At 32.2% G+C, this 25825-nt stretch overlaps 2 protein-coding genes across 11 annotated transcripts in view; one reads left to right on the forward strand and one right to left on the reverse strand.

Moving 5' to 3' along the window:
* Nucleotides 1-19922, forward strand: part of LOC106070963 (sperm-associated antigen 16 protein-like) — a 39155-nt gene extending 19233 nt beyond the window's left edge. Inside the window, exons 10-17 of one of the 2 annotated variants that reach the window (XM_013230980.2) lie at nucleotides 981-1043; nucleotides 2883-3026; nucleotides 7330-7430; nucleotides 14029-14113; nucleotides 14222-14348; nucleotides 18502-18567; nucleotides 18734-18925; nucleotides 19301-19922. In XM_013230980.2, coding sequence (XP_013086434.2) covers nucleotides 981-1043; nucleotides 2883-3026; nucleotides 7330-7430; nucleotides 14029-14113; nucleotides 14222-14348; nucleotides 18502-18567; nucleotides 18734-18925; nucleotides 19301-19411 — 889 coding nt within the window. In that variant the 3' untranslated portion in view covers nucleotides 19412-19922. The remainder of the gene's footprint in view (nucleotides 1-980; nucleotides 1044-2882; nucleotides 3027-7329; nucleotides 7431-14028; nucleotides 14114-14221; nucleotides 14349-18501; nucleotides 18568-18733; nucleotides 18926-19300) is intronic. The other variant, XM_013230989.2, reaches the window with a different exon arrangement.
* A 1001-nt stretch (nucleotides 19923-20923) lies between these two features.
* The window catches only part of LOC106070976 (microtubule-associated protein 2-like), a 93999-nt gene continuing 89097 nt past the window's right edge, over nucleotides 20924-25825 (reverse strand). For all 9 annotated transcript variants that reach the window (XM_056003698.1, XM_056003702.1, XM_056003706.1 and 6 more), the window contains one exon: nucleotides 20924-23100. In XM_056003698.1, coding sequence (XP_055859673.1) covers nucleotides 23059-23100 — 42 coding nt within the window. In that variant the 3' untranslated portion in view covers nucleotides 20924-23058. The remainder of the gene's footprint in view (nucleotides 23101-25825) is intronic.

Consider the following 25825-nt stretch of genomic DNA (forward strand, 5'->3'; position numbering starts at 1 on the left):
GCCTACAAGGACATACAGTAGTATAGTTGTAAAGATGACAAGAAAGCAAGGGTATAGAAATGATGGCGATTTTTAAGTTCTTGCTTTTTCCACAAACTGTCACAACACTTTTCTAGCAATGTACGTCTCAATTGATGGAGTTGCTTACCATGTCCAGTCATGTTTTCCATATTGTCTCATAATTATAAAATCATGAATATAGTGAATACGCAATTGAAAAGTAACAACTCATAAAGATACAACCTCTTTTATTTGCTATTTAGCTATTAGCAGAAATATTTAATGTTTCTTAATTAAACATACAGCTTTGGCAATTCCTAGCAGTTATTTACATTTTGATTTCAATGTTATAAATGCCCCCACCCCCCCTAAAAAAAAAAGATTTTACGGTTAGGGTCGCCACATAGTGGCCAACTGCTAAAAGGGGTCGCGGTACTAAAAGGTTGAGAACCGCTGATGTTAACATTCACCAAGATAGCCCCCTTCTTACCTCCCCCTTTCACGGGTGCAGACAAGTAATAGGATCATAGTGCATTGAGAAAGCTAAAAGCAAGCTAAATAAGAAAAATGTGTAAAAATATTTCTATCACACAAATTTATATGACTAGGTCAATCAGTCATATAATTTCTAGACTGATTTAAACTAATTGATACAATTACACTTAATATAAGCTTTGTTTTTTTTTAATGTATTTTTAAAAATTTTGTCAATGTTATTTGTACTAATATAGTTTATTGGTACTTTTACATTTGGAGATAAACCTAATTTTTTACTAAGGGATAGCAGAATATGTTTTTTAAAATTAATTATGTAGAGCTAGTTTGATCACTATAACAATAGTTAACCTATTTGAGCTATTATTTATTAGTTTCCATAAAAAAACTTTTTTTTAGCAGTGTTCAACCAAAAATAGATATTTAAAAAGAATTAGATAACTCTCCTGTTCAATAAAAATGATGTCATTTATGTATGTTTCTAGTGAAACCCTGTCTTTTCAAAGTCACATTCTACTTAGTAGTAACACGGGCTTACCAATAACTGGGTCTGTAGCAAATATCTATTTTATTTTCTCTTACTAAAGAGGTTTATTTGTGTCAATCAAATATTTAAAGTCAAACCTTGTTATATAAAAAATAGTTAAGTCCTGGCTCTGTATAAAAGTTTGAATTATTCTACTAGTGAAGTTGTATTCATAAATCATATATTTCTATTGTTATTTTGAACACTCTTTTATCTGCACATCAATTATAAGACTGGATTGGAGAATTTTTTCCTTTTTGTTCTACTAACTAAAGCATAGGCGTCTGTTATGTCAGCACATTAATTGAGTACATTGATGAAGACTTGATAAGTTACCTATGTATTGTAAGAGTTTTAAAAATCAATCATAAAATTTATGAGAATCTTGTTTATGATTTCATTTAGAATAATAAAACTTTAATAGTAGCCTAATGCTTTTACCCCACAAAAAAGGTAGGAACTAAAATAGTCATATGAAATCATTGAAGTGCAAGTATTTCTAGAAATATTTACCAAGAAATGGACACAGTTTGAGATAACAAGGTTTGACTTGATGAGCAGAAGGGATTTGATAAGCTACTGGCTTAGTTGTTGATTTCATAAGCCACTAGCTAAGGATTATAAATAATGTATTTTTGTCATGCATGGTCATGACTTTACAATTTCAGTGTCCTATTTATGGATGAAACAAAAACAATCAATCATGATATTGACATAAGAAGTTTAGTTAACACTTATTGTAGTGGAAATTTTACATTAGTTAGTAAAAATTAAGTGCAACTGAAATTATATTGTAACAAAAAATTTAATAGTATATTATTAATTATTTTGTGTTTATATGCTATAAAAAGCCTGCCCCCTTTTTTTCCCTATTCAAAATAAAACAACATAATTATATCATATGTTTGACTATCTGTTAAATTTTTTTTTATTTCTTAGTAAAAAGTATTATTTTAAATGTTTGCTTTTTCATTTTTTTGGGTCTATTTTTAAGACAAGTCCCTTTTGCATTAGTTTTCTTTTTCAGCCAAGTAACATAGAATTTTCAAATATTTTTTAAAATAATTTTGTAAACATTATACAAAATATCAATTAGATTTGAAAAAACATTTAGGCATGAAAACGAAATGAGACTGTGTTACTTGCAATATTTGTTTTTTGTATTATGGTCACATTTTTATATAACTTTATTTTGTCTATTAGTGTTGTTGTGGCAGTACTTTTAAAAAAATATAAAAACTTGTTGGACAATCATTTGCTTAGTTTAGGATGTAAGAGAGTTGTTGTTTTTTGTACCTAAGAAACTCTAGACTTTCTGCTCAACAATATTGAAAGTGGAAGAAATGTGTTCAGAAAGTGAAAAAGGAAATGTTATGTAGATCATTTATTCAGTTTTTAGATTATTAGATACTATTTTCTATTCAATGATTTTTTTTTTATTATAGTATTTTAATTAAGTCATGTGAAATTAATGTTTATCACCAAATTTAGTTTTTATTTTCAGCAGTACTTTTTTCATCTGCTGTTTTTTTTGTTTGTATGTCTTCTTTATATTTGTATGCTTGAACCTTTCACAAAAAAGCTGAAGTCTAAAAAAGTATCTCTAGGATCACATTTTATTGAGAAACATTTCTCATAAAAGACTCAAAATTTTATCTAAAAACGATTTCAGACTTTTTCCCCCCATTTATGAACTAACTTGATGTCAAATAGCTTTTTAACATTAATTAAAACCAAGCTTTTATCAGGTAAATGCTCAGCTGCTGAATTTTTAAACCTAAATTGACTTTAGTCTCCTGAAAATCTCACTAGAATATCATCAATATGTTTCCCTGTTTTTCATTTCTTTTTCTATAAATAGAGTGTCTCTTCATCCCCGAAAACAGATACTGGCTACAGCAAGTGATGATCATACTTGGAAAATTTGGGCCATCCCTAGTGGTGAAATAATTATGACAGGAGAAGGACACTCTGACTGGCTTTCAGATTGTCAGTTCCATCCACTGTAAGTGTAAATTGTTTTGCTTCATTATCAATGTACTATTAAACCAAATAACTTTTTTAGTCCAAATACTGATCACAAATCACACAGATTACTGCATTTGGAGACCTTAACAATACCCAACTTGCGGCTATGTGGCAATGCATTTGTATCAAGGAATGGTCTTTTTAGTCACATGGGAAGTTACAAAGGGAAAACACTGTTTCCTAAGATATACAATGCCACAGAAAAAAATATATATATGGGACAACAGAGAACTTTGCAGGGCTCCAATTCTAGAGTCAGAAGAAGAGAAATAAAATTACTTTAAGTCACTTGGAATTGATAACTACCTCATAACAGTGGCTCATGTATAACTAAATGTCTTAGGAAAATCTGCCAGAAAATATGGGATGAAAAACATTGGCCAAAAGAATAGACTCAATCATTAATAATTCCACTGTTCAAGAAAGGAAACTTGACACAATGCCAAAACTATAGAACGATAAGTCTGTTCAGTCACCCAAAAAAGATAATGCTAAGAATAATTACAACATAAAAGCAGAGGAGGTCCTTTCCAAAAAACAGGCAGGCTTCAGAGCAGATAGAAGCACTGTTAAACAACTATTTAAGATCAGACTGTTAAATGAAAAATTCCCTCAATACCAAAAGTAAGTGGTACACGACTTCAACAAAGTTTTTGACTGCGTTTGGCATAATGGCAAATGATGACAAAAACATCATTGATGGAAAGACATAGCCCTAGACCACACTAGCTGAAGAAAGACGGTGGAAGAATAGTGTGCCATATGAAAAATAGCCAGCTCCTCTACAACCAAAGTGAAAGCCACCATAACCTGCGATATTTGTGGACGGGAGTGTCTCTCCAAAATAGGGCTCCACAGCCACATGAAAAAGTGTTCAGGATGAATAGTGATGGGCAATAGTGTTTGCTTAATGTTGAGTGGTCAAACAAGAAAATAACACACAGGCGTGGTTAGTCAAGCATGTTCATAGATCTATCATTACACTAAAATAGTTACACACCCTCCTTGCCCAAAAAGTAAATAGACTGTGGGTCCGACTGATTTTAACAACCTGGTCAGAGAGACGTACACATTTAGGCCTAGTGAAATGTAGTGTGCAGGCCATAATGACAAGACCACCACATTTTTTCCTCGCGAGTTTAACGGTTATGCGATAGTGTTAGTGAGTGGTCAGACAAGAAAATAACACATTGGCATGGTTAGTCAAGCATGTACTTTACAATAAAATTGTTACACAGGTCAGATGTTTCATAAGACTCCAACAATTTCGTTTCTATTTTTTTGTTTTGGTTACTAGATCTGAATGTGAAATTCTAAACCTGTTATTTAAAATTTATGAGGTTTTAAACTTTACCAGTATAAGTAAGTTAATATAATTTTTTTTTAAAAGTACCAGGTAAAGGTTTCAATTCAAGGCAAAAATACAAGTACACATATTTATTTAGACATCTTTTTTTTTTTTCAAATTTTATTGTACATTAAAGTTTATGTATGAAATATCTTTCTTATTACTGATTTTATTAAGTTCTACAATGCTAAAAGAATTAGTTAGAGCCGTATGCATAGAGTCAAATGATTATAGCTAGTGCTAGATCACCCCCCCCCCCCCCAAAAAAAAAAAAAAAAGTTATGAAAAAGTTTGTATAGTTTAATTAATCTTCTTTACTTTAGTTTAACTACATTTTGAAATTCATGGTAAACTTTTACTTTAACTACTTAATTTTAGTTTAAACTAAGTTTTAGTTTAAATCTAGTTTAGTTCCCATCACTAAGGATGAACCATAGTCGTTCTATGACTGAAGGAGGCCAACAATATCAAAATGTAAATAGCTCAGTACTTCTGAACAACCAAAGTTGAGAAAGTTTTAGGTCGTCAATAGAAGTGTTGCTAAAATGCATTCTTTCTCCAACTTCTTGTTAACTTATTTCTGGAACATATTACGATGGAAACTAGAAGAATTTACTCCTAACTTGATCATGATGGGTGCATGCCTATTTCCAATCCCAGGTTTGCACATGATATAAACATTATTGGAGAAAATGCAGACCAGGTACACAATCTTACTTCAATACTGGATGCTGCAGATGGCATGGAAGTCAGTGCTGAAAAGAGCAAAATATGAGTTTGTGGTGGAGATAGTACAAGATGTGGACAAACGTTAGAAGAAGTTGATTCATTTAAATACTTAGGGGTCAAACATTACAAGAGATGGGCTATCAATACAAGAGATAAAAACTTGTCAAAGCTTGGCATCCACTGCCATGAGCAAACTGTGGAAAATCTGAAGGAGTAACTTCAGTGTCCCAGTAAAATTTAAAACTGTATTCTCTGCTAGTGGTCTCTGTACTCTTGTGTGGTTGTGAAAGTTGGACACTGAACGCTGAGGCTGAAAGAAGAATCCAAGCCTTTGAGAGCAAATGCTTCAGAAAATGCTGGGTATCAAATACCAAGAAAAGAAGACAAATGAGTTTGTATTTTGTCAACACTCTGGCTTGCAAAAGGAAGAACTCCTCAATACTCTGAAGAGACGAAAGCTGAACTGTTTCGGTCATATTGTAAGACATGACTCACTATTAGAAGTCATTTTTCTTGGTAGAGAGAGCATTATGAAAGGGTTGTCCAAAGAAATGCTGGCTGGATAATGTAAAAGAAAAAATGCTTGCCTCTCTCTAGTGGCGTAGCAGGGTAGCTGTGGGCCCGGGTTCAGGAATGCAAAGTTGGGCCCCCTCTTATAGTGTAACTGAACCCAAACTGGGCTCTACTGTTTCTAATGAGAGAGTACATGTCAATGAAGACAAACTTCTACGCTAGACAGTACACAAGGTGCACCTGTACCTAACAGGGTAAAAGAAAACAATTTCCTCAAGCTTTGGATCTGTCCTCTCTTGGATTGTGTGTCTTGTCTTATTCTTCACTTATTCTAATGTGAGTCTGAACACATCTCAGGGACACAACAATTAACTACAACATACTTAATAAAACTTGTGAATGCTTCAACTGATGTTTATTTACAGATGGGGATGATCATCTTGTCTCTTTGTCCATAGTCTTCTCCTATCATGTACCTGTATTCTGTCTACGTCACTACTTTTACCGTCGCTAATATCAATGCACAATATATATATATTTACAAGACTTACATAATCTCTAAACTAAGCTAAGTCTCTGCAGATCATTTGAAGGGCCAATGTCATTGGTCAACCATGTAACATTTCGGGACTCAAAGTCACATGCTGAATCTTCAGATATTCTGAATGTGCATTGGTCGCCACCTGAAGTCTTCCCACAAGGCTGTTAGTTAGGAGACTAAGTTTTTTAAAGCACCTTTGTAAAGAAATGTTCAACTTACTGAGTAGAAAGTCGATTGTGGTCACAAGCCCGGTGTCCATGCACAAATGTTTATAAATTCGAATTATTGGAAGACATCGTCTACTATATGTGGGTGATTCGTTTATAATCACTTACATTTTAGAGATTGTATTTGATGTCATTACAATGAAATGTGCGTATGGATGTTTTTTTAACTGCATATCTACTATATATATCCTCTTTCATTTACTGTTTACTCATACAATTTATTCAAGCATTTAAACTAGTCAATATTCATTGTAATATTAAAGAAATAAATAACACTTGACCAAAACAAAAGCAAATATTATACATCATATAGAACACTTTCACAATGAGTAGGCTTAGAAATATTTATTGTTATTATTATTATTATTAAATAACAAAAATCTGCTATACTGACAATTTAAGAGTTATCTTCCTTTAATAGATTACATACTACAGTAATTAGATTTATATGGATTTGTTATTTTGCTTGGACACCAGAAATGGAATTTAAGAAAAATGAACATGATTTAATTTAAAATAATGTAATAATTTTATGAATTTTAAACTCTTATAGTCAACACATTTCCTTACATAACTCAGTTTGGGCCCCTAATGGGCCTGGGCGCAACAAACCCCTTCACGCTATGGTTGCTACGCCACTGCCTCTCTCTTGATATCCTGCTAAGAACAACTGCTGACCAAGCAAAATGAAGGGATTTTGTTACGCGAACTGTCACAGCACTCCCATGATGATATTTATATATATATAATGACTTGAATGGCTTGGGATCATAAAGAAAGCCTTCAAAGTAATATTTTGTCCTATTTCATTTTATTCAAATATTTTGTTCCCAAAAGTCATTAAGCAAAGTTGGGTTTAAAAAATGTATTCATTTTAAAAGCTAAAAACGTTTTATTTTATAAAGATGTTTTTTTTTTATAGAGGATCTAGTATAGCAACGACCAGTGGAGATTCTACAGTGAAAATATGGGATTTTTCCAAAGCTGCTTGTGTCCATACTTTTACTGACCACACAGCTGCAGGTAAATAGATTTCATTCAGTAGAATTTTCAGTGAATAAATGAAAGCAATTTATTCAAATGATGTAAGATTATAAATACACACAATTTGCTAATTGACATACTGTTGAAGAAAATGAAGCTTCTAATTGTATTTTGTTTTAAGAAAATCACATGGAGGAAAGGATTTGAAATGTCACATTCAGAGCAATAAGGGTGCTATTTTTCTCAACAGATCTAGTTCTTAGCTGATTTTGTACCAGTAATCTTGTTTCAGGTCAATTTTTCAAAGCATAAACAAGGTTACAAAGACAGTTTGTGCGAAACAAACTCAAAATCGGCTCCGAAGTGGTCCACCCAGGCAGGTAAAAAGGCAGGTTTCAATATTTTCAGAAAGAACATCAGAATGAAATTCTATCAAAGACAAATGACAGTGAAGAATGGAGAAAGAAGGTTGATGGATCTTGTGTGGTGCCCCAGTGGTCCACAGACCAAAGGATAGGTGAAAGTGACTGTGAAGTAACATAACTTACTTAACTTAGCATTACATTTGTAAAGATAAATAATGTTTGACAAAAAAATGTAAAACCGTTTGCATAAATGTGTTAAAAGTACGGTAAGTACGGTAAATAGTCATCTCCCCTACTAAGGAGCCTCCCGTGTTTGTTACTATTAATTGTGAATAGTTGTAAAAGTGGTGTATTTTTATGAAAAAACTGCTTGCATAAGTGATTCAAATAATTAGGTTTTTCGCTTTCAGAAAAGAAAAAAGTAGCCATTGTATCATAACTTTGAATGGTCTAAAATATTATGATGTTGGAATTTCACTATCTTTTATAATTTACGAGATCTAAACGGGACGGTCGGACAGACATTCCACACAAAACTAATAGCATCTTTCCCTCTTTCGGGGGCTGCTAAAAATATGCCTTTGTTTATCTTTGGTAAATGTACACATTGGATTCATAAAAGTTTTTTCAGTTTTTTTTAAATTTCTTTTGTTTATTGGCCACATGACGTCCATGTCGCTATATTGAATTTGACTTATTTCGGTTGTGTATGCGTCACTAGGGTCGGTGTCACCCGGTGCGGTCAGCTCAGGGTGTCAACCCCGACACCCCCCCCCCTCTTAAAAATTGTGTGTTCATTTTTTTGTCTGTTGAGCCATAATACACATACTTTATAATTAAATACACTAATTGATTGTTAAAATGAGTGTCAATTAAATTGTAAAATTCAGTTGTTACAATTTATTTATAGTTCAATTTTGCAACAATGCAACCTTAAAGCGCTGGTTGTGAATGTGTATGTGTTTTGTGTGTGAAGTTGTTCGAATTTTTAATCTATATTGTTATTGTACAGTAGTTACACTGAGGTTGTCAATTGTAGTCAAACTGAATTTCAATTTGATTGGATCAATAAAAATTATCCTTTCTTTTCTTATCTTATCTATCTTATCTTAAGTAAATTACAATGTTTTTTTCTTTACTAGATTTCAAACTTGAAAACTTATCAATGAATGTCTTTAACGATTTCATTTTTAATAAATTTGCCCGTTATGAAAGTGTCGTCTGTTCCCTTGTCGAATGTGTTATGCTTTTGGTAAAGAAAAAGTTTATTTAGCCACCAGTTGGTTAATAGTTTAAATGTAAGCCTACTCTTATGTATCTTTGGCTTTCTAGTACACCTTCCCTCCAAAAAAAAGATAAAGTGAAGATAAATAAAATAAAAGACATCTGGCAATAGATCTTAAGATGTACATCTAAAAGCTATAATTTTAAAACAAAAAAAATATTTCTATGTAGGTAAGAAGCATTTTCTGAAATGTTGACCACATAAATTATGTTAATGTTATACACATCTATTAAATAACTTTTCAGTTTATTCTTAAAATTTCCTATACTCCTTTATGTCTCCAGACATTGAAGCTGCATTTGTATATTCATGGTCTCGACATATCATAAAGTCAAGCTCATTCCTTTCTGAAGATTTTAAGATAGATCTCACCAGCTTTTTTCTCCCTTAAAATGTTATAACTTATGAATCTGATCAGTGTGCACTATGTCAGGTGTGCTTATCAAACAAAATACAAAGGTGCTTATAGTAAATTTTACTTTTATAAATATATCTTTTATGCGGTTTTCTAAAACATTTATAAACTTTTCAACATTATAGATACACTTTTAGTTATGAGTTTTATCCACACGACATTCCCATCATCTTATGGAAGTTCTATATTTAATAAAGACTCCTCGTTAATATGGTCACGAAATGTCAAATATTCTGAATGAATAGAAACAATCTGTGCATTTTATCCTTCCATTGTTTTTCTTCTTTACATCAATCATAGCAACGACTTCCTTGTCAATTGTATTTGTAGCCAGATGCCCTTGTTTTCTGATTTTCCAATCCTGGTGACTATTCTTGAGACATCTTTTGATATTCCAATTTCAGACTTTATTTCCACTACTTATTAAATTACTAATTTGTATCTCATTTTCATAGAATTAGTTAAAAATAGTTGACAACAGAAAAGAAAATAAAAATCTCTTGCTATTAATTGACTAAATCTTATCTTATCTTCTTCTTATCTTATCTTCTTATCTTATATAATACAGACGTTACTTCAAAAAAGAAGATGATTACGTCCTACGCGTCATGCATTTAGTCATGCATATTAACCAATGACTTAAATTCTGCCAAGTCACTGGTTTTCCTGGCTAGCTCAGGCAACCCATTCCATGCTCTAATAGCACTAGGGAAGAAGAAGTATTTGTACAAATTTGTCCTAGCATATGGGACGAGGAATGTGCCTTTATCTTTGTGTCTTTCAGAGTATTTTATTAAATTTTGTTTTTGTATTTGAAGATTATGGTTCAGTGTTTTATGTATGATTGCTACTTTACTTTTGAGCCTTCTGTCCTGAAGGCTTTCTAAATTTAGTGATTTTACTAAAGGTGTTACTCTAGTCAAATGTGAATATTCGTTTGTTATTAATCTCACTGCTCTATTTTGTGTCTGTTCCAGTTTCTTAATGTTTTCTTGAGTTGAGGGGTCCCAAACGGAGGATGCATATTCTATTATTGGCCTAACCAAGGTTAAATAACATTTTAGCTTTATGTTCTTATTTGATTTATAGAAATTTCTTTTAATAAATCCTAATGCTTTGTTTGATTTTTTGATAGTTTCATCAATATGGGGATTCCATGACAGTTTTTCATGGTTATAACACCTAGGTATTTTGCGTTTTTAGTCTGTGTTACTGGTTTACCATGAATAAGATAAGTGGAATTAATTTGTTTTAGTTTTTTTGTTACTCTTAACAACTGACATTTTTCTGGGTGGAAAGACATGCTCCAATTTGATTCCCATTTCTGTAATTCATCTAATTCTCTTTGTAAAATATCTGTGTCTTGTGTTGTTTTTATTGTTCTATATATTATGCAATCGTCTGCAAATAATCTGACTTTTGCTCCTGAAGTAATGCAATTTGGTAAATCATTTATGTAAATTAAAAATAGTAGTGGACCCAAGACTGTTCCTTGAGGTACACCTGAGTTTACTGTTATCGGTGTTGATTTAGAGCCATTTATTATTACAGTTTGTTCTCTCCCTATCAGAAAATCTTTAATCCACTGATGCAGTGGACCATTAATGCCGAAATATTTTAATTTTTTAAGCAAACTATGGTGGTGAACTTTGTCAAACACCTTAGAAAAATCTAGTAAGATAGCATCTATTTGTTCACTATTATCTAAACCTTTTGAGAAATCATCAATTAGTCCTAGTCCTTCAATAGGAAGCATCAGAGCCTTTCTTTTAACAATTTGTGTTTTTTTCCTCTTGTAAAATAGGCACACAACAAAAAGAAACTATCCCATCAAATATCTGTATCTTTTAACTGGTTCATTGTAACTTTTCCTTCATCTTGGCTAGAGTTTCTTTTACATTCAACATCTGAAATTACTTCACCTTATTCATAAATCTCAAGAGCCACTTATTTGCTTGCCGATTCTACAAAATTTACATTAATTACATTTGAGATTTCAATAATATTTTATGCCCGAAGAATGTCGTAATTTGTTTTAAACAGTGACTAATGGTTGGCATCCTGGTATTACAATGCTAGCTACTATTTCAATAGATTTGATAAAAACATAATTAAAAATCAAAGCAGTTTTTATATACATGCAGCTTATATACAGCTGAAAGTAAGGTTTCATATCTGCTTTTAATACAAAGTATGATGTAACGTTTTTTACTATTTGTAGAATTTCATAAAAAAATTAAATATAATATGTTTAGTAAAGTAAAGGTGGTTGGTCATTGTGCTGGCCACATAACACCCTCGTTAACGGTATGCCTAAAAAATCAGTTGACCTTTACATGATCAGCCCTATAGACCACAAGGTCTGAAAGGGGAACTTTACTTTACTTTTTTAGTTATGTTATGTTATGTTTTTTAAAATGTATATATGTCTGTCTATCTATTGTGAATAACATGTTCCAATATTTAGCTACTGACACTTACTTTTTTAGCGGCCCCCGAAAGGGAAAAGATGCTATTAGTTTTGTGTGAAATGTCTGTCCGTCTGTCCCGTTTAGATCTCGTAAACTAGAAAAGATATTGAAAATCTGACATCACAATATTTTAGACCATTCAAAGTTCTGATGCAACGGCTACTTTTTTTTTTTCTGAAAGTGAAAAATCTAATTTTTAAAATCAGTTATGCAAGCAGTTTTTTAAAGAGAAAAAGCTAATTAGTATGCATTATAAGTTAGACCTAATAGTTCTGGAAAAGTAAAGGCGGTTGGTCATTGTGCTGTCTACATGACACCCTCGTTAACCGTAGGCCACAAAAACAGATGAACTTTACATCTTCTGCCCTATAGACCACAAGGTCTAAAAGGGGAATTAGTTAGGTCAGGCTCACATCTAACTTTACATTCACTTTCACCTATCCTTTGATCTGCAGGACCGTTGGGGCACTACACAAGATCTGTTAACCTTCTTTCTCCATTCTTATCTCTCATTTGTCTTTGATATAATTTCATTCGGATGTTCTTTCTGAAAATATTGAAGCCTGCCTGGGTGGACCACTTCGGGGGCCGATTTTGAGTTTGTGTTTCCACACAAACTGTCTTTTGTGACCTTGTTTTTTTATAAATTGTCAGTTATTCCAAAAGTACTTTTTTTTCACTTGGGTGTCACCCCCTAAAGGTGTCACCCGGTATGGACTGCATCCCCTAGTGACGCCAATGTGTGTATGCTAGCTTTTTTTTTTTTTTTCTAAACTTAGATTGAAGGTAAAATGAATACATTTTTTTCTAATTTTGCTTTAGAAATAAGTGTTTCATGAAATACTTACAAGTCAATTACTGTATTTGTAATAAAATATTGATGCTCAAAATTGTCTAATCTCGTTTGATACCACTTGTACAATCCAGTAGCCTTATTTGGTCATTATCCTTTTATTACCTTATAGAATTTCCATGTTTCTTATTTCTGATATTTCTTATACCTACTAATACAAGATGTCTCATTGACCGTTTTTGACTACCTAAAGAAAATTGAGGCAAATATCCTCCCTTTGCCACCTGAAGTGGACGAGTTGACATTGATGATGAGCTTTAAGCTCTTCAGTGTTTGATATTACTGAATTTGAATAGAATAATAGACTCCACCAAATACTTGTGTCATAAATGTGCTTAAATTGTTACCTCCAACCATTGGTTGCTAGAGAGAGGCAAAAAGTATGGGTAATATTAGTGTTTATTCACCAGGATGATAGACATGACACATTTGCTCATTTTAAAATCTTCCTTGGTGACAAAAGTATGTATGTTATGGATGTAAGGTCATGCTATTTTAAAAAAAGATTTACAGTATTTTCAAGCATATAACCTGTGGCTTAGACAAGTTTTTACACATGAATGGCAGCTGTGCAGGGTATACAAAGATGCAGGGTTTACACAATTGATTTGACCCTAAACATAATTTTCCTCATAAGGGAAACTATGGACATATCTTTGGGTCTTTTTACCTCCTGCAGTTCACTTTGTGGTTGTACATTAGAAAGCTTAATGAACATCTCTTTATTAACCACAAGAAAACAAATATCATCGCTGTACAGAGAATCTTTAATATATTAGTAATCAATTGTGACAACTAAGTAAGTGGCTAAACTAATTCAGTAATGCTGAGACATATTAATGTATGCAATAAATCCACAATCAATCACCAGTCTCACAATGTCATTGTCCTTGCTATAGTTAGTGAAGCCATCAAAACTTGTATCATATTCACTTGTCTTCTTCCAATAAACAAAGCATGTTGGCAGCACCAGCTCACATGCAGGGTATATAAGAGTGCTGGTTGTATTATTTTGATTTTTACTTATTTTGTAATTTGTGTGAGGTACAGGACGCATATGTAAGTTATACATGAAATGCTGGCTATCAGCATGAAAATACAGTAGAACTAGGATTTATATAACATGTTAATGTTTAGGCTGATATCTATATTTATAGATCTAGCGTTATGCTGTAATGATTAATTAGTTGACACTCAAAGTTAGCAGCTTGTACAGCATGCAGACTTATTTTAATTTATTTTTTTCAGTTTGGAGTTGTTCATGGCACACTTGTGGTCACTTTCTAGCATCCAGTTCCATGGACAATACAGCTAAAGTTTGGGATTTAAATAGGTGAAGCATTATTTCAAGTTTTGAACTTTTCAAATATTATTATGCATTTCACTGTAATGATTAGTGAGACCTATGTTTTCTTTGAATGTACACATTTTCTTCTTACAGCCTACGTTGTCGCTACACTTTACGAGGCCATGTTGATTCAGTCAATACAGTGGAGTTTCTGCCCTACAGCAATACTCTACTGACAAGTTCAGCCGATAAAACTCTTTCTCTTTGGGATGCAAGAACTGTAATTAAAAAATTATATTCTTACATTTTAATAGAAATAATTTAATGCTTTTTAAGCAGCCCCCGAAAGGGGAAAAGACGCTATTAGTTTTGTGTGGAATGTCTGTCCGTCCGTCCCGTTTAGGTCTCGTAAACCAGAAAAGATAGTGAAAATCTGACACCATAATATTTTAGACCATTCAAAGTTATATGCAACGGCTACTTTTTTCTTTTCTGAAAGCGAAAAATCTAATTTTTTAAATCACTAATGCAAGCAGTTTTTTTCATAAAAATACACCACTTTTACAATTATTCACTATTAATAGTAACAAACATGTGAGGCTCTTTAGAAGAGGAGATATAAATCTATCATATTTCTTATCTTATCTTATATAATACAGACGTTACTTCAAAAAAGAAGATGATTACGTCCTACGTGTCATGCATTTAATCATGCATATTAACCAATGATTTAAATTCTGCCAAGTCACTGGTTTTAGCTCAGGTAACCCATTCCATGCTCTTTTGAGTCTTCTGTCCTGAAGGCTTTCTAAATTTAGTGATTTTACTAAAGGTGTTACTCTAGTCAAATGTGAATATTCGTTTGTAATGAATCTCACTGCTCTATTTTGTGTCTGTTCCAGTTTCTTAATATTTTCTTGAGTTGAGGGGTTCCAAACAGAGGATGCATATTCTATTATTGGCCTAACCAAGGTTAAATAACATTTTAGTTTTATGTTCTTATTTGATTTATAGAAATTTCTTTTAATAAATCCTAATGCTTTGTTTGATTTTTTGATAGTTTCATCAATATGGGGATTCCATGACAGTTTTTCATTGTTATAACACCTAGGTATTTTGCGTTTTTAGTCTGTGTTACTGGTTTACCATGAATAAGATAAGTGGAATTAATTTGTTTTAGTTTTTTTGTTAATCTTAATAACTGACATTTTTCTGGGTGGAAAGACATGCTCCAATTTGATTTCCATTTCTGTAATTCATATCTAATTCTCTTTGGAAATTTTTGTATCTTGTGTTGTTTTTATTGTTTTTTTTATATATATTATGCAATCATCTGCGAATAATCTGACTTTTGTTTCTGAACTAATGCAATGTGATAGATCGTTATTGTAAATTAAAAATAGTAGTGGACCTAAGACTGTTCCTTGAGGTATGCCTGAGTTTACTGTTATTGGTGTTGATTTAGAGCTATTTATTATTACAGTTTGTTCTCTCCCTATCAGAAAATCTTTAATCCACTTATGCAATGAACCATCAATGCCAAAATATTATAATTTTTTAAGCAAACTATGGTGGTGAACTTTGTCAAAAGCTTTGGAAAAATCTAGTAAGATAGCATCTATTTGCTCAGTGTTATCTAAACCTTTTGAAAAATCATCAATTAGACCTATTAGTTGTGTTTCACATGATCTATATTTCCTAAAGCCATGTTGGTATGGAATAAGGACATTATGTTTGTCTAAGTGGTTTAGGATGTTGCTACATATTATGTGTTCTAGGATTTTACATGTGATGCTGGTAAGTGATACTGGTCTGTAGTTTCCTGGGTCAGATTTTTCTCCTTTTTTAAATAGGGGGGTGACATTAGCTTCTTTCCAGTCCCTTGGTACTCTGCCCTGGTTAAGAGATGCCTGAAAAAGTATTTTGAACATTGGTGCTAGCTCACTGCTAAGTTCTTTGAGTAATCTAGCTGGAATACCATCAGGTTCGGATGCTTTATTAGGTTTGATGTTGGCTAATAGCTTTTGGATTCTCTTTTCTCTGATGTTGTCTACTTGGTTCAAATTAAGTGATATGTCTTTGTCTCCTGGGGCTGAAAATGCTGATGCAAAGTATTTGTTTAGGATGTTAGTTTTAGTTTCATTATCATTATGTGTTAAGTTGTCTTCTCCTTTTAATGGCGCTATGCCTGTTGTTTCCATTTTCTTTGACTTAATGTATGACCATAGGTTTTTGTTATCTTTAGATATTACATTGTTTATGTATTCACTCTGCATCTGTCTGCTTACTTTTTGGGTTAGGTGTTTAATTTTTATGTACTTTTTATAAACTCTTTCTGCCTTAGTTTCTTTAAATTTTCTATATAGGTTTTCCTTCTGTTTAGAAAGCTTCTTTAATCTATTATTAAACCAGCATTTATTTATTTTGTTTGATGTTATTTAAATGGTATATGATTTTCTATAATCTTTTTAAGATAGTTTTTTATGAAATTCCAGAGGTCATCGACTGGTTGGTTAATGCCTTTTTCTAAGAATGTTTGTTGAAAGTTTAATGCAGCTTGGTGTAGTTGTGTTAGGTTGCATTTGTTCCAGAGTAAGATTTTTCTTTTGGGTTTTATATTGGCTACTGCTTTTATCTGACTGTGTATTTTTATGATCTCATGGTCTGATAGACCAGGGATAATATCATAATCAACTACTAATCCAGGTCTGTTGGTTAAGAGATCTAATGTGTTGTTAAATCTAGTTGGCTTTTTAATGATTTGATCTAACTTTAGGTTGTGTAAAGTTTCTATGAAAAGCTCATTTATGTTTTGGTGTTTATCTATGGTTAGTGTTTTCCAATTTATATCAGGTAGGTTGAACTCACCCATAATCCAAAAAACTGCATTTTTATTTGTCTCTTTAACTGATTACATAGTTCTTGCATGTATTCTAAACTAGAATTTGGTGGTCTGTAAATACTGCCTATTATTAGAGATGTTGAGGTGGTATTAATTTTACAAAATGTTGATTCTATATTTTTTTGAGTTAGGTAAGGTAATTTCTTCTGCTATAAGAGTGTTTTTTGTTGCTAAAAGAACCCCTCCATGATAATCAGCCCTATCTTTTAAAGTTTTTATTACATTTCTATTGCTAAGTTATGTAAGTTGTCATACTAACTACTAAATTTACACCAAAAAAAGTTTTCTTTTTTTTTAAAGAGAAAAAATCTATTTAGTAAGCATATAAGTTGGACATAATTTAAAACAATAATTAATAAGTAGTTTTTCATATTATTGCATGAACTGCAATGCGGCGCTACAGAAATAGCACACTTAACTATTTCTGTTTTATGTCTAACTTCATATATATTCACTTTCACCTATTCTTGGGTCTGCTGGGGCACCACACAAGATCTGTCAACCTTCTTTCTCCATTCTTCTCTGTCATTTGTCTTTGATAGAACTTCATTCTGATGTTCTTTCTGAAAATATTGAAACCTGCCTTTTTACCTGTCTGGGTGGACCATTTTGGGGTCTGATTTTGAGTTTGTGTTTCCACACAAACTCTCTTTGTAACCTTATTATTGTAAGATTTTTATGTTAATACTAATAAGCAAGTGATTGAACTCAAGATTGTACTGCTTGATCAATTAAGAGCCCTGAATTTTTGATTTTTCCTCCACAAATACAGCATATAAAATCTGTAACTTATCTAAGTAGTTTACAACACAACTCTGAGGAGATGTTGCTGCAATGGCAATGCTTCAAAGTGTCTTACAGTGAACTGCAGAATAGAAAAACTGTTTATTTGTCCAGTTGAATTTCATGACCTACTTTCATCCTGATACATTTTAATCTTAGACGGGTTGTGATAGATGTCAGGTGGCAGTCCATATCTAAGGGTCTGACAAGGGGTGAAAGCATGACCATGTCCAGACTTTGGATTCCCCACACCTACATCACACACTCCTTTGTGCTAAAGAGACAAAAGCCCCTACTGAGTACTGTGACTTATCTCACAGTTGAACATATCCTCCATGATTGCCCCAGTTACCAGGATATTAGATGGAAATATTTTGAAGCAGACAACTTAAAAACAATGTTTGATTATGTCGACCCAGGAAAATACTTTGCTTTATCTGGGAGGTGGGGTTGACTGCTCAAATTAGATTTGATCTTGGGCAAATTAATTGTAAATATATACATATTTACAACAGATTTTTATTAAATTATATAAATTTTTACTATTTGAGTTATGAATAGGCCTTATTTTAAATAACTTAGTTGTATAACATTTAGCACTTAAGCTAATGCAACCTTTTAAATAAAAAATGAATACTATAATACTTAACAATTTATTTCACCTCATGCTATTCCAAACTGTTCTTGACAATTCATTTGCTGTTCTCTGACCATCTCAACTATTTGATGCCTCTACTTTGTTCACTAGGGACTGTGTGCTCAAACTTATTATGGTCACTTGCATTCTGTCAACCATGCAACATTTAATGTTCGTGTAAGTAGCTCTTCATTTTTTTAAGGGCAAAAGTATAGTACTCAAGGGAGTGGATTGGGAAGGGGGTAAAGTAAATAAATACATTGATAGAAATGTAATGGAACACAAAAAGTGTTAAATTTATATTTTGTATAATCAATCATTTGTTTTCTTTCAAAATTTTAAGGGGGATACCATTGGCTCTTGTGATGCATATGGAGTTGTCAAATTGTGGGATGTTCGCAGTGTCGCTCCAATGGCTAGCTTTGAAGTGGGACCACATTCTGCCAATAAATTGGGATTTGACATAACTTGTGGAATGGTTGCTATAGCGAGTAATGATAGTACAATCAAACTCTATGAAATTTTATCTGGAATGGTAAGTTATTCATTTAAGTTTCAAATGAAAGGATAAAATGTCAATAGTTTCAAGTCTTGTAAGATGATGGACATGTCTATTTTGTTGTTTGATCTGTACCTAGATCCCACATCCCTCTGTGATTAATGTTTCCAGGTTTATATATTAAACTCACATGAATATTGAATCCACTTTATAGAAAGTTGGCTCATTGAACTGACTAGTATTTAAGTTTACATTATACTAAAAACATTCTGCTCTATGATGGACAGGTAAGTTTCCAAGTGGAGGCAGATGTTGTTACATGTTCCATAAGCTTAGAAACTCATTGGTTTCCATTGACATCCATTGTTCTGTGGTATGTCTCTATCACATGACTTTGTCTTTCCTCTTCAGATTACAAGTCTAGCTGGCCATGAAGATTCAGTTTTATGTTTACTATTTGACAGTTCAGGAGACTTTATGGTATCAGGAGGAAGTGATAATACAATTCGTATTTGGTCTTAATTATTAATAAGTGACTAAACATCCATGTGCACTGTCAATTGTTTGACTAGGAATTGTGTTTGCAAGAATTGTTGACAACATTTAGAAGAAGCATAAAACATTTTTCTTTGAAATCTTGCAACACAAATAAAAACAATGCCGGCTTAAAATTTAACTATAACTTTCAGTCTTGGGAAGTGTAAGTTACACATTTAGAGAACATTTAAAAAAAAAAAAAAAGGAATATAATTTTTATTTAAAATATAAACAAGATTTTGGTTAAAATTTGATTGTTTTATAACTTAAAAAATGAAATATTTTTATACTGCCTTTTTTAGATGATTTTATTAAATAGATATTATTAGAAAACATTTACATTTTAGGTTATTATTAAGAGTTATAACTGACTAAAATTGTAGCTTTCAACTCTCTGAAAAGGTTCTCATTTGTGTCTAATTATTTCAAATGTATCTCCATTGGCCAGAAACTGTTTGATGTGTAGAGTAAAACAAATATCTTTCTTTTTTTTTTTCTTCATCCGATTCATTGAAGTCTTTTCTGTTTACATTTAGAAATCTTTTAGAAATTGAAAGTATTTAGTCATAATTATTAGCAAAGAATAGGTTCAGGAAATACAAAGCAGTGCTATCTAATTTATCAAATGAATCAGAGATTATAATTGTTAATTGTAAAGCCTTTTTAAAAACTTTAAAAAAGTAAGAAAAACTAATGTGAAAGGATAATAGTTTATGACCAATAATGAAACATAGAACACATGTAATTACTTAGGAGAACATTTCTGATTGTGTTTCCTTAGAACTATGGGATGTTGCGGTGGATACAAAAATAAACCTAATAGTTGAAGTTATTATGGAGACTTCTATATTGAAATTCTTGCTCACTGGGGAAGTGGGAAAGTGAAAGTATGCTCAGACCATCACAAACGTGCTCTAACAACTTCTTGAGAGAGATCTTACAGTGAACAGTTCACAAACGATTGCCTTTTTTAACATTTAAAACTGTCCCAGAAGATAGAATTTTGAGTTTTATTTAAAAGTTAATTAATTTTTTTTTGTGACTAGCATTTGAATGAAGAAAAAAGGTTTAAGAAATAATGGCCATTACCTAGCAAATGTTAATTGCAGATATTAACGAGAATAAACAATTTCTACTACCAAAACAATTTCTTTGTGGACTTTTGGAATCAGTTTATCTACCTTTTTAAAACAAATCTCAACAAACTTAAAAAGTTGAACTAGATAAGTGACATTGGATTTATAGAGCCAAGTTGCTGAGTATTCCAGGATGAAATATACTTGTTTAAAACTTTTTTTTTTTCACTTTTATACTGGAATGAAAGTTTTCATTTCTTAAGAAATTATTAAAAATCATCATTTGTTAAAAGACAAAAATGTTGCTATGAGCACAAACTTATTTGTACTACTGGTATATTGTATTTGATATCATTTAGGCCAAGAGAATTTACACCTTCAAGAAACTGAGCAATAATAAAGAACAAGTAATCAATAAACATCAATAATAAAAATATGTTTAATGATTAAACATCTAGCATTATACAGCAGTAAGGCAAAAACCAAAGACAAAAAAAAAGAGACCATATGCCATAGAGTAGCACTAAAGAGGAACTGTAAACATTAGGAACTTAAGATTGAAGCAATAAACTGAAGCATTTGGTCATTTAGTTCTCTTTAGAGTTTCTGAACACTGAGAGCAAACATACAAAAATTGATTTGTTCAAAATGTTACTAACATGTTATGAATAGTAGATATAAATCAAAGTACACAACAGAATCAAATATGAGCAAATGAACAAGATGTCAAACTATTTAAGTAGTCAGTAGAACAGAAAATCAATTCAAGCTTTGGCTGTAATTAAGCCATGATCACTTTAGGTAGTCATTGGAACAAAAAAGCCCAGAATTATTATTGTAGAATTACTTTTGAAAAAGTTCCTCATGGAACAAATGAAAATTAAGTTGGCATTAGCAAGGATTCAGTTTCAATCTATGTCAAGAAATGTATGGTGTGCTATCAGACCTTAGTGCAGAGTTTGTCAATAATAATAATAAAAAAAAATTCAATTGTTATTATTAGAAAAAAAAAAGTGTGACATTGGATATTTGTTTTGAAGAATTTTGTATATCATTAGAATACTCAAATTGGGAGAGCAAATGTAGCAAAACAAAATTCAGTAGGTTCAGTTCACTTTGTTATGAGAACTTCTAATTGAATATTTGTTGAAGATTTAAAATCCAACAATACATTTTATTGCATATGATTTTATTTCTTCCATGAGTTAAAAAAATGATTACAATTAAAAAAAATACATCCATATGAGAACAAAACCTGTGAAGCATAAAAGTGGACTTAGGTTGGTTGAAGGTTACATGGAAAGCCAAAAACTATTATCACAATAATCTTTGACAAAGAATAAGACATTTTCTTCAACAAGACAGTGCTAAAAATAAAACAACAACAAAACACTCAAGAAATGTTAAACAAATATTTTGGAACAGTATTTTTGTCACAAAATGTGCATGCTACTCTGGTTCAAGTCTAAAACTGAAATTTTCGTAAACTAAAATAATGAAATTTGTGACCAAAAGGTTTAAAATTTCAAGAATTAATAAAAATTGAATAATTAAAAGTTGTGAACAATTGGAATTTCATAATATAGCCAGTTCAAATTATGAATGACTTGAACATAATTCTGTTCCTTCAAGAGATTGTATGTGTACATCAGCTAAAGCATTAAACATTACAGAGATGAATGTGAGACTTAAGGCTAATATGGAAATCTTAACACAAATTAATTCATCTAAAATATAATTACTCAAGCATGTTTTGATATTGCTTTACAAAATTATCTTATAATTAAACATATAGGATTTTTCTGCAATAATATAAAATTAATACTCCGAAAAAAAAATTCAAATCTCTATTATTAAAAAATGTTTTTCTAGGATTAATCTTGTATCATAAAGCCCCAAAAAAGTGTCAAAACCCAATGTTTGAATTGTATGGATCAAACCTATTCAAATGAATTACATATCTCCTGGACATTCAGAGATAACTGAGGAAGGCCCAATGAAAGCTTATATAATAGTGTACACTACACAAGAAATGTCATGTGTGATGAGCTCATTAGGATTGTAAGCAGACATAAATTAGTCACACTAATAATTATTTGATACCATAGAGAACAAGGGATACATAATGTTTTAGAAGTAATGATAATGTTCAATTGACAGTCCATACATTCCTTTTGTCTAAATCAGTCCTTTCATTTATCTATGTGCTACTTGTTTCAATTTACATTAATAGATTTGTCGAAAGTTACGAAAGAACAAAAGGACAACTGAAAGATGATCTTTAGTTTACATCTATAAATGTTTCTTCTTCTATGAGAATCAAATTGTACAACAGACAAAAGATATAAAGTGGTAACCATGGCTACAGCTGTTGAATCAAAAGTCAAGTAGCTTTGAAACCAGAATCAGTTGTTGTTTAGTTCATCTGGACAGACAACTTGATTGACAGGTTATGTCACAAGATATTGATGTGATGGAACCCTGTTAAACAGGAGTATCTATAAACCTACATATTGGAACAAAACAAACAAATGGCAGCTAGTCTAACATCTGCTTTCAGTTCTCTGTTGGAACTCCATTAGTAGCTGGTACTGGACTCTGAAAGCAGAAAACACAAATTAAGTATCTAGGAAAAAAAGGAATTTAATAGTGAATAGCATTATAAACAGATTATCTATAAGAAATGACTTTCAAACAAACATGAATTGAACTAGTCAGTCTTCTTCTTCATCGTTCTCATTGTTATGTTGGAGTGTTCATATGACTAGACCAATACATGAGATGAACTGCGCAGTGGTTTCTAAATCAGGGAGCTCTCCATATAGTTTTCTTTCTATTGGGGTGATTTGGGGTCAATGTCTTATACGGGCCTCTTGGTAAAGAGAGCAGTTTTGGAGGACGTGGTCGGCATTTTCTGGTGATACTCCACATGGGCAGATTTCACTGGTTCCAATTTTGAGCTTCCGGAACATGTGTTGTCCCATTCTGTTGTGTCCGGTCCTGAGTCGAACTAGTCAGTAAATCAGAATCTACAGACCTTGAATTGAACTAGTCAGTAAATCAGAATCTACAGACCTTGAATTGAACTAGTCAGTAAATCAGAATCTACAGACCTTGAATTGAACTAGTCAATAAATCAGAATCTACAGATTTTGAATTGAACTAGTCAATAAATCAGAATGTATAGACCTGATCCATAGACAGTCTTGAATTGAACTTGTCAATAATCTTATCTTATCTTATATAATACATATGTTACTTCAAAAAAGAGATGATTACGTCCTATGCGTCATGCATCTAAACCAATGACTTAAATTCTGCCAAGTCATTGGTTTTCCTGGTTGGCTCAGGCAACCCATTCCATGCTCTAATAGCACTAGGGAAGCATTTATAACCTGAATGTACAGACCTGATAGATAGAAAGTCTTGACAAGTTTCATAAAGTGGAAACATTTAGACATAAAATTGGATCTTACATGTACTAATTGGGTAAATACATCCATATTCAATGTAATGTGGACAGAATGTTTAAAGGGTGTTACATGTTTTGAAGCCAGTTTAGGAAATAATCCTTATTACTATCTAAAGAATTTGTTGAAGTTGTAACCATCTCTCTACCCATTGGTTCATGCTTACTGAACATAGTTTCTTACCTGCTTTTACAAGAAATATTTCATTATAGAAATCAAGATTGAGAAAAATAAAAGAAACATGCTAGTAGATATTAGCTTGTATTACAATAGGGTACTACTAACAAGCCTTTTGGTACTGAACATTTTGCCCATAATTAAGAAAAAAATGTATATTTTGAATCAGTTTTTGAAATAAATTGTAGTGAAAATAAATCATAGGATTAAATATAAAGATGACTATGGGAGTGGAACATGAATAGGAGAGTCAGTAAATCAGTGAGTTAACATATTGTTATGTTCAAGACTAAGTCAATTATGTTCAAGTCAAGAGAAACCTGCTAGCAACACAATTGTAAACACAAAGATTCAAATTTTAAATCTTAAAAAAAAAACAACAACAGAATTATAATGTTAATTTTAAGAGCAAAACATTTAGCAGCTAAACAACCTAATTGCCACATCAATGGATAACATTAACTACCAAAAAGCAATGCTAGCATCAGTCCACAAAGCTTATAAATAAGTACTTAACAGTTTGTGACAAGCCATGATCTCCCACAAAACCCAGTAATCCATCAACCACTGGAGCACATGTCCATTCACAGCTCCCAGTTTAACAGATGTCTAAGTAGCAAGAAAATAGAGAACATGATGTCAAGCAGAGAATTACAGACCTAAGTGTAAACAGGTCTGCAGAGGCAAGGCATCTATCAACTTAGAATTACAGACCTTTTAAGTGTAAACAGGTCTTTAGGTCTGCAGAGGCAAGGCGTCTATCAGCTTAGAATTACAGACCTAAGTGTAAAGAGGTCTTTAGGTCTGCAGAGGCAAGGCATCTATCAACTTAGAATTACAGACCTTTTAAGTGTAAACAGGTCTTTAGGTCTGCAGAGGCAAGGCGTCTATCAGCTAAGAATTACAGACCTAAGTGTAAACAGGTCTTTAGGTCTGCAGAGGCAAGGCATCTATCAACTTAGAATTACAGACCTTTTAAGTGTAAACAGGTCTTTAGGTCTGCAGAGGCAAGGCGTCTATCAGCTTAGAATTACAGACCTAAGTGTAAAGAGGTCTTTAGGTCTGCAGAGGCAAGGCATCTATCAACTTAGAATTACAGACCTTTTAAGTGTAAACAGGTCTTTAGGTCTGCAGAGGCAAGGCGTCTATCAGCTTAGAATTACAGACCTAAGTGTAAACAGGTCTTTAGGTCTGCAGAGGCAAGGCATCTATCAACTTAGAATTACAGACCTTTTAAGTGTAAACAGGTCTTTAGGTCTGCAGAGGCAAGGCGTCTATCAGCTTAGAATTACAGACCTAAGTGTAAACAGGTCTTTAGGTCTGCAGTGGCAAGGCGTCTATCAGCTTAGAATTACAGACCTAAGTGTAAACAGGTGAGATCAAAGTGTTGATTGTATAGTTAGTACAAGGTTGCTTTGTTCAAGATGCAGGAGGTTTGAACAGCTACAAATGAATACTCTCTAGCTCTTAGTGTCTTCTGATGTTCTTGCTAGCAATAGTTCAAGTCACAAGTTTATAAGAACCCATAGATGATATATGGCATGACACTTCTACAGAGTTTCATCTAAAACTCTTTCACATTTATCTCATGTCATCTTTGCAAAAATTCAAAATTATTTTTGTACCCACCAACTCGGGTTATTACATCCTATATGAATAGTCTCCAATTGGCTAGT

Source organism: Biomphalaria glabrata, chromosome 11 (genome assembly GCF_947242115.1).
Source record: "Biomphalaria glabrata chromosome 11, xgBioGlab47.1, whole genome shotgun sequence".
In the NCBI taxonomy this organism is placed as follows: Eukaryota; Metazoa; Mollusca; class Gastropoda; family Planorbidae; genus Biomphalaria; species Biomphalaria glabrata.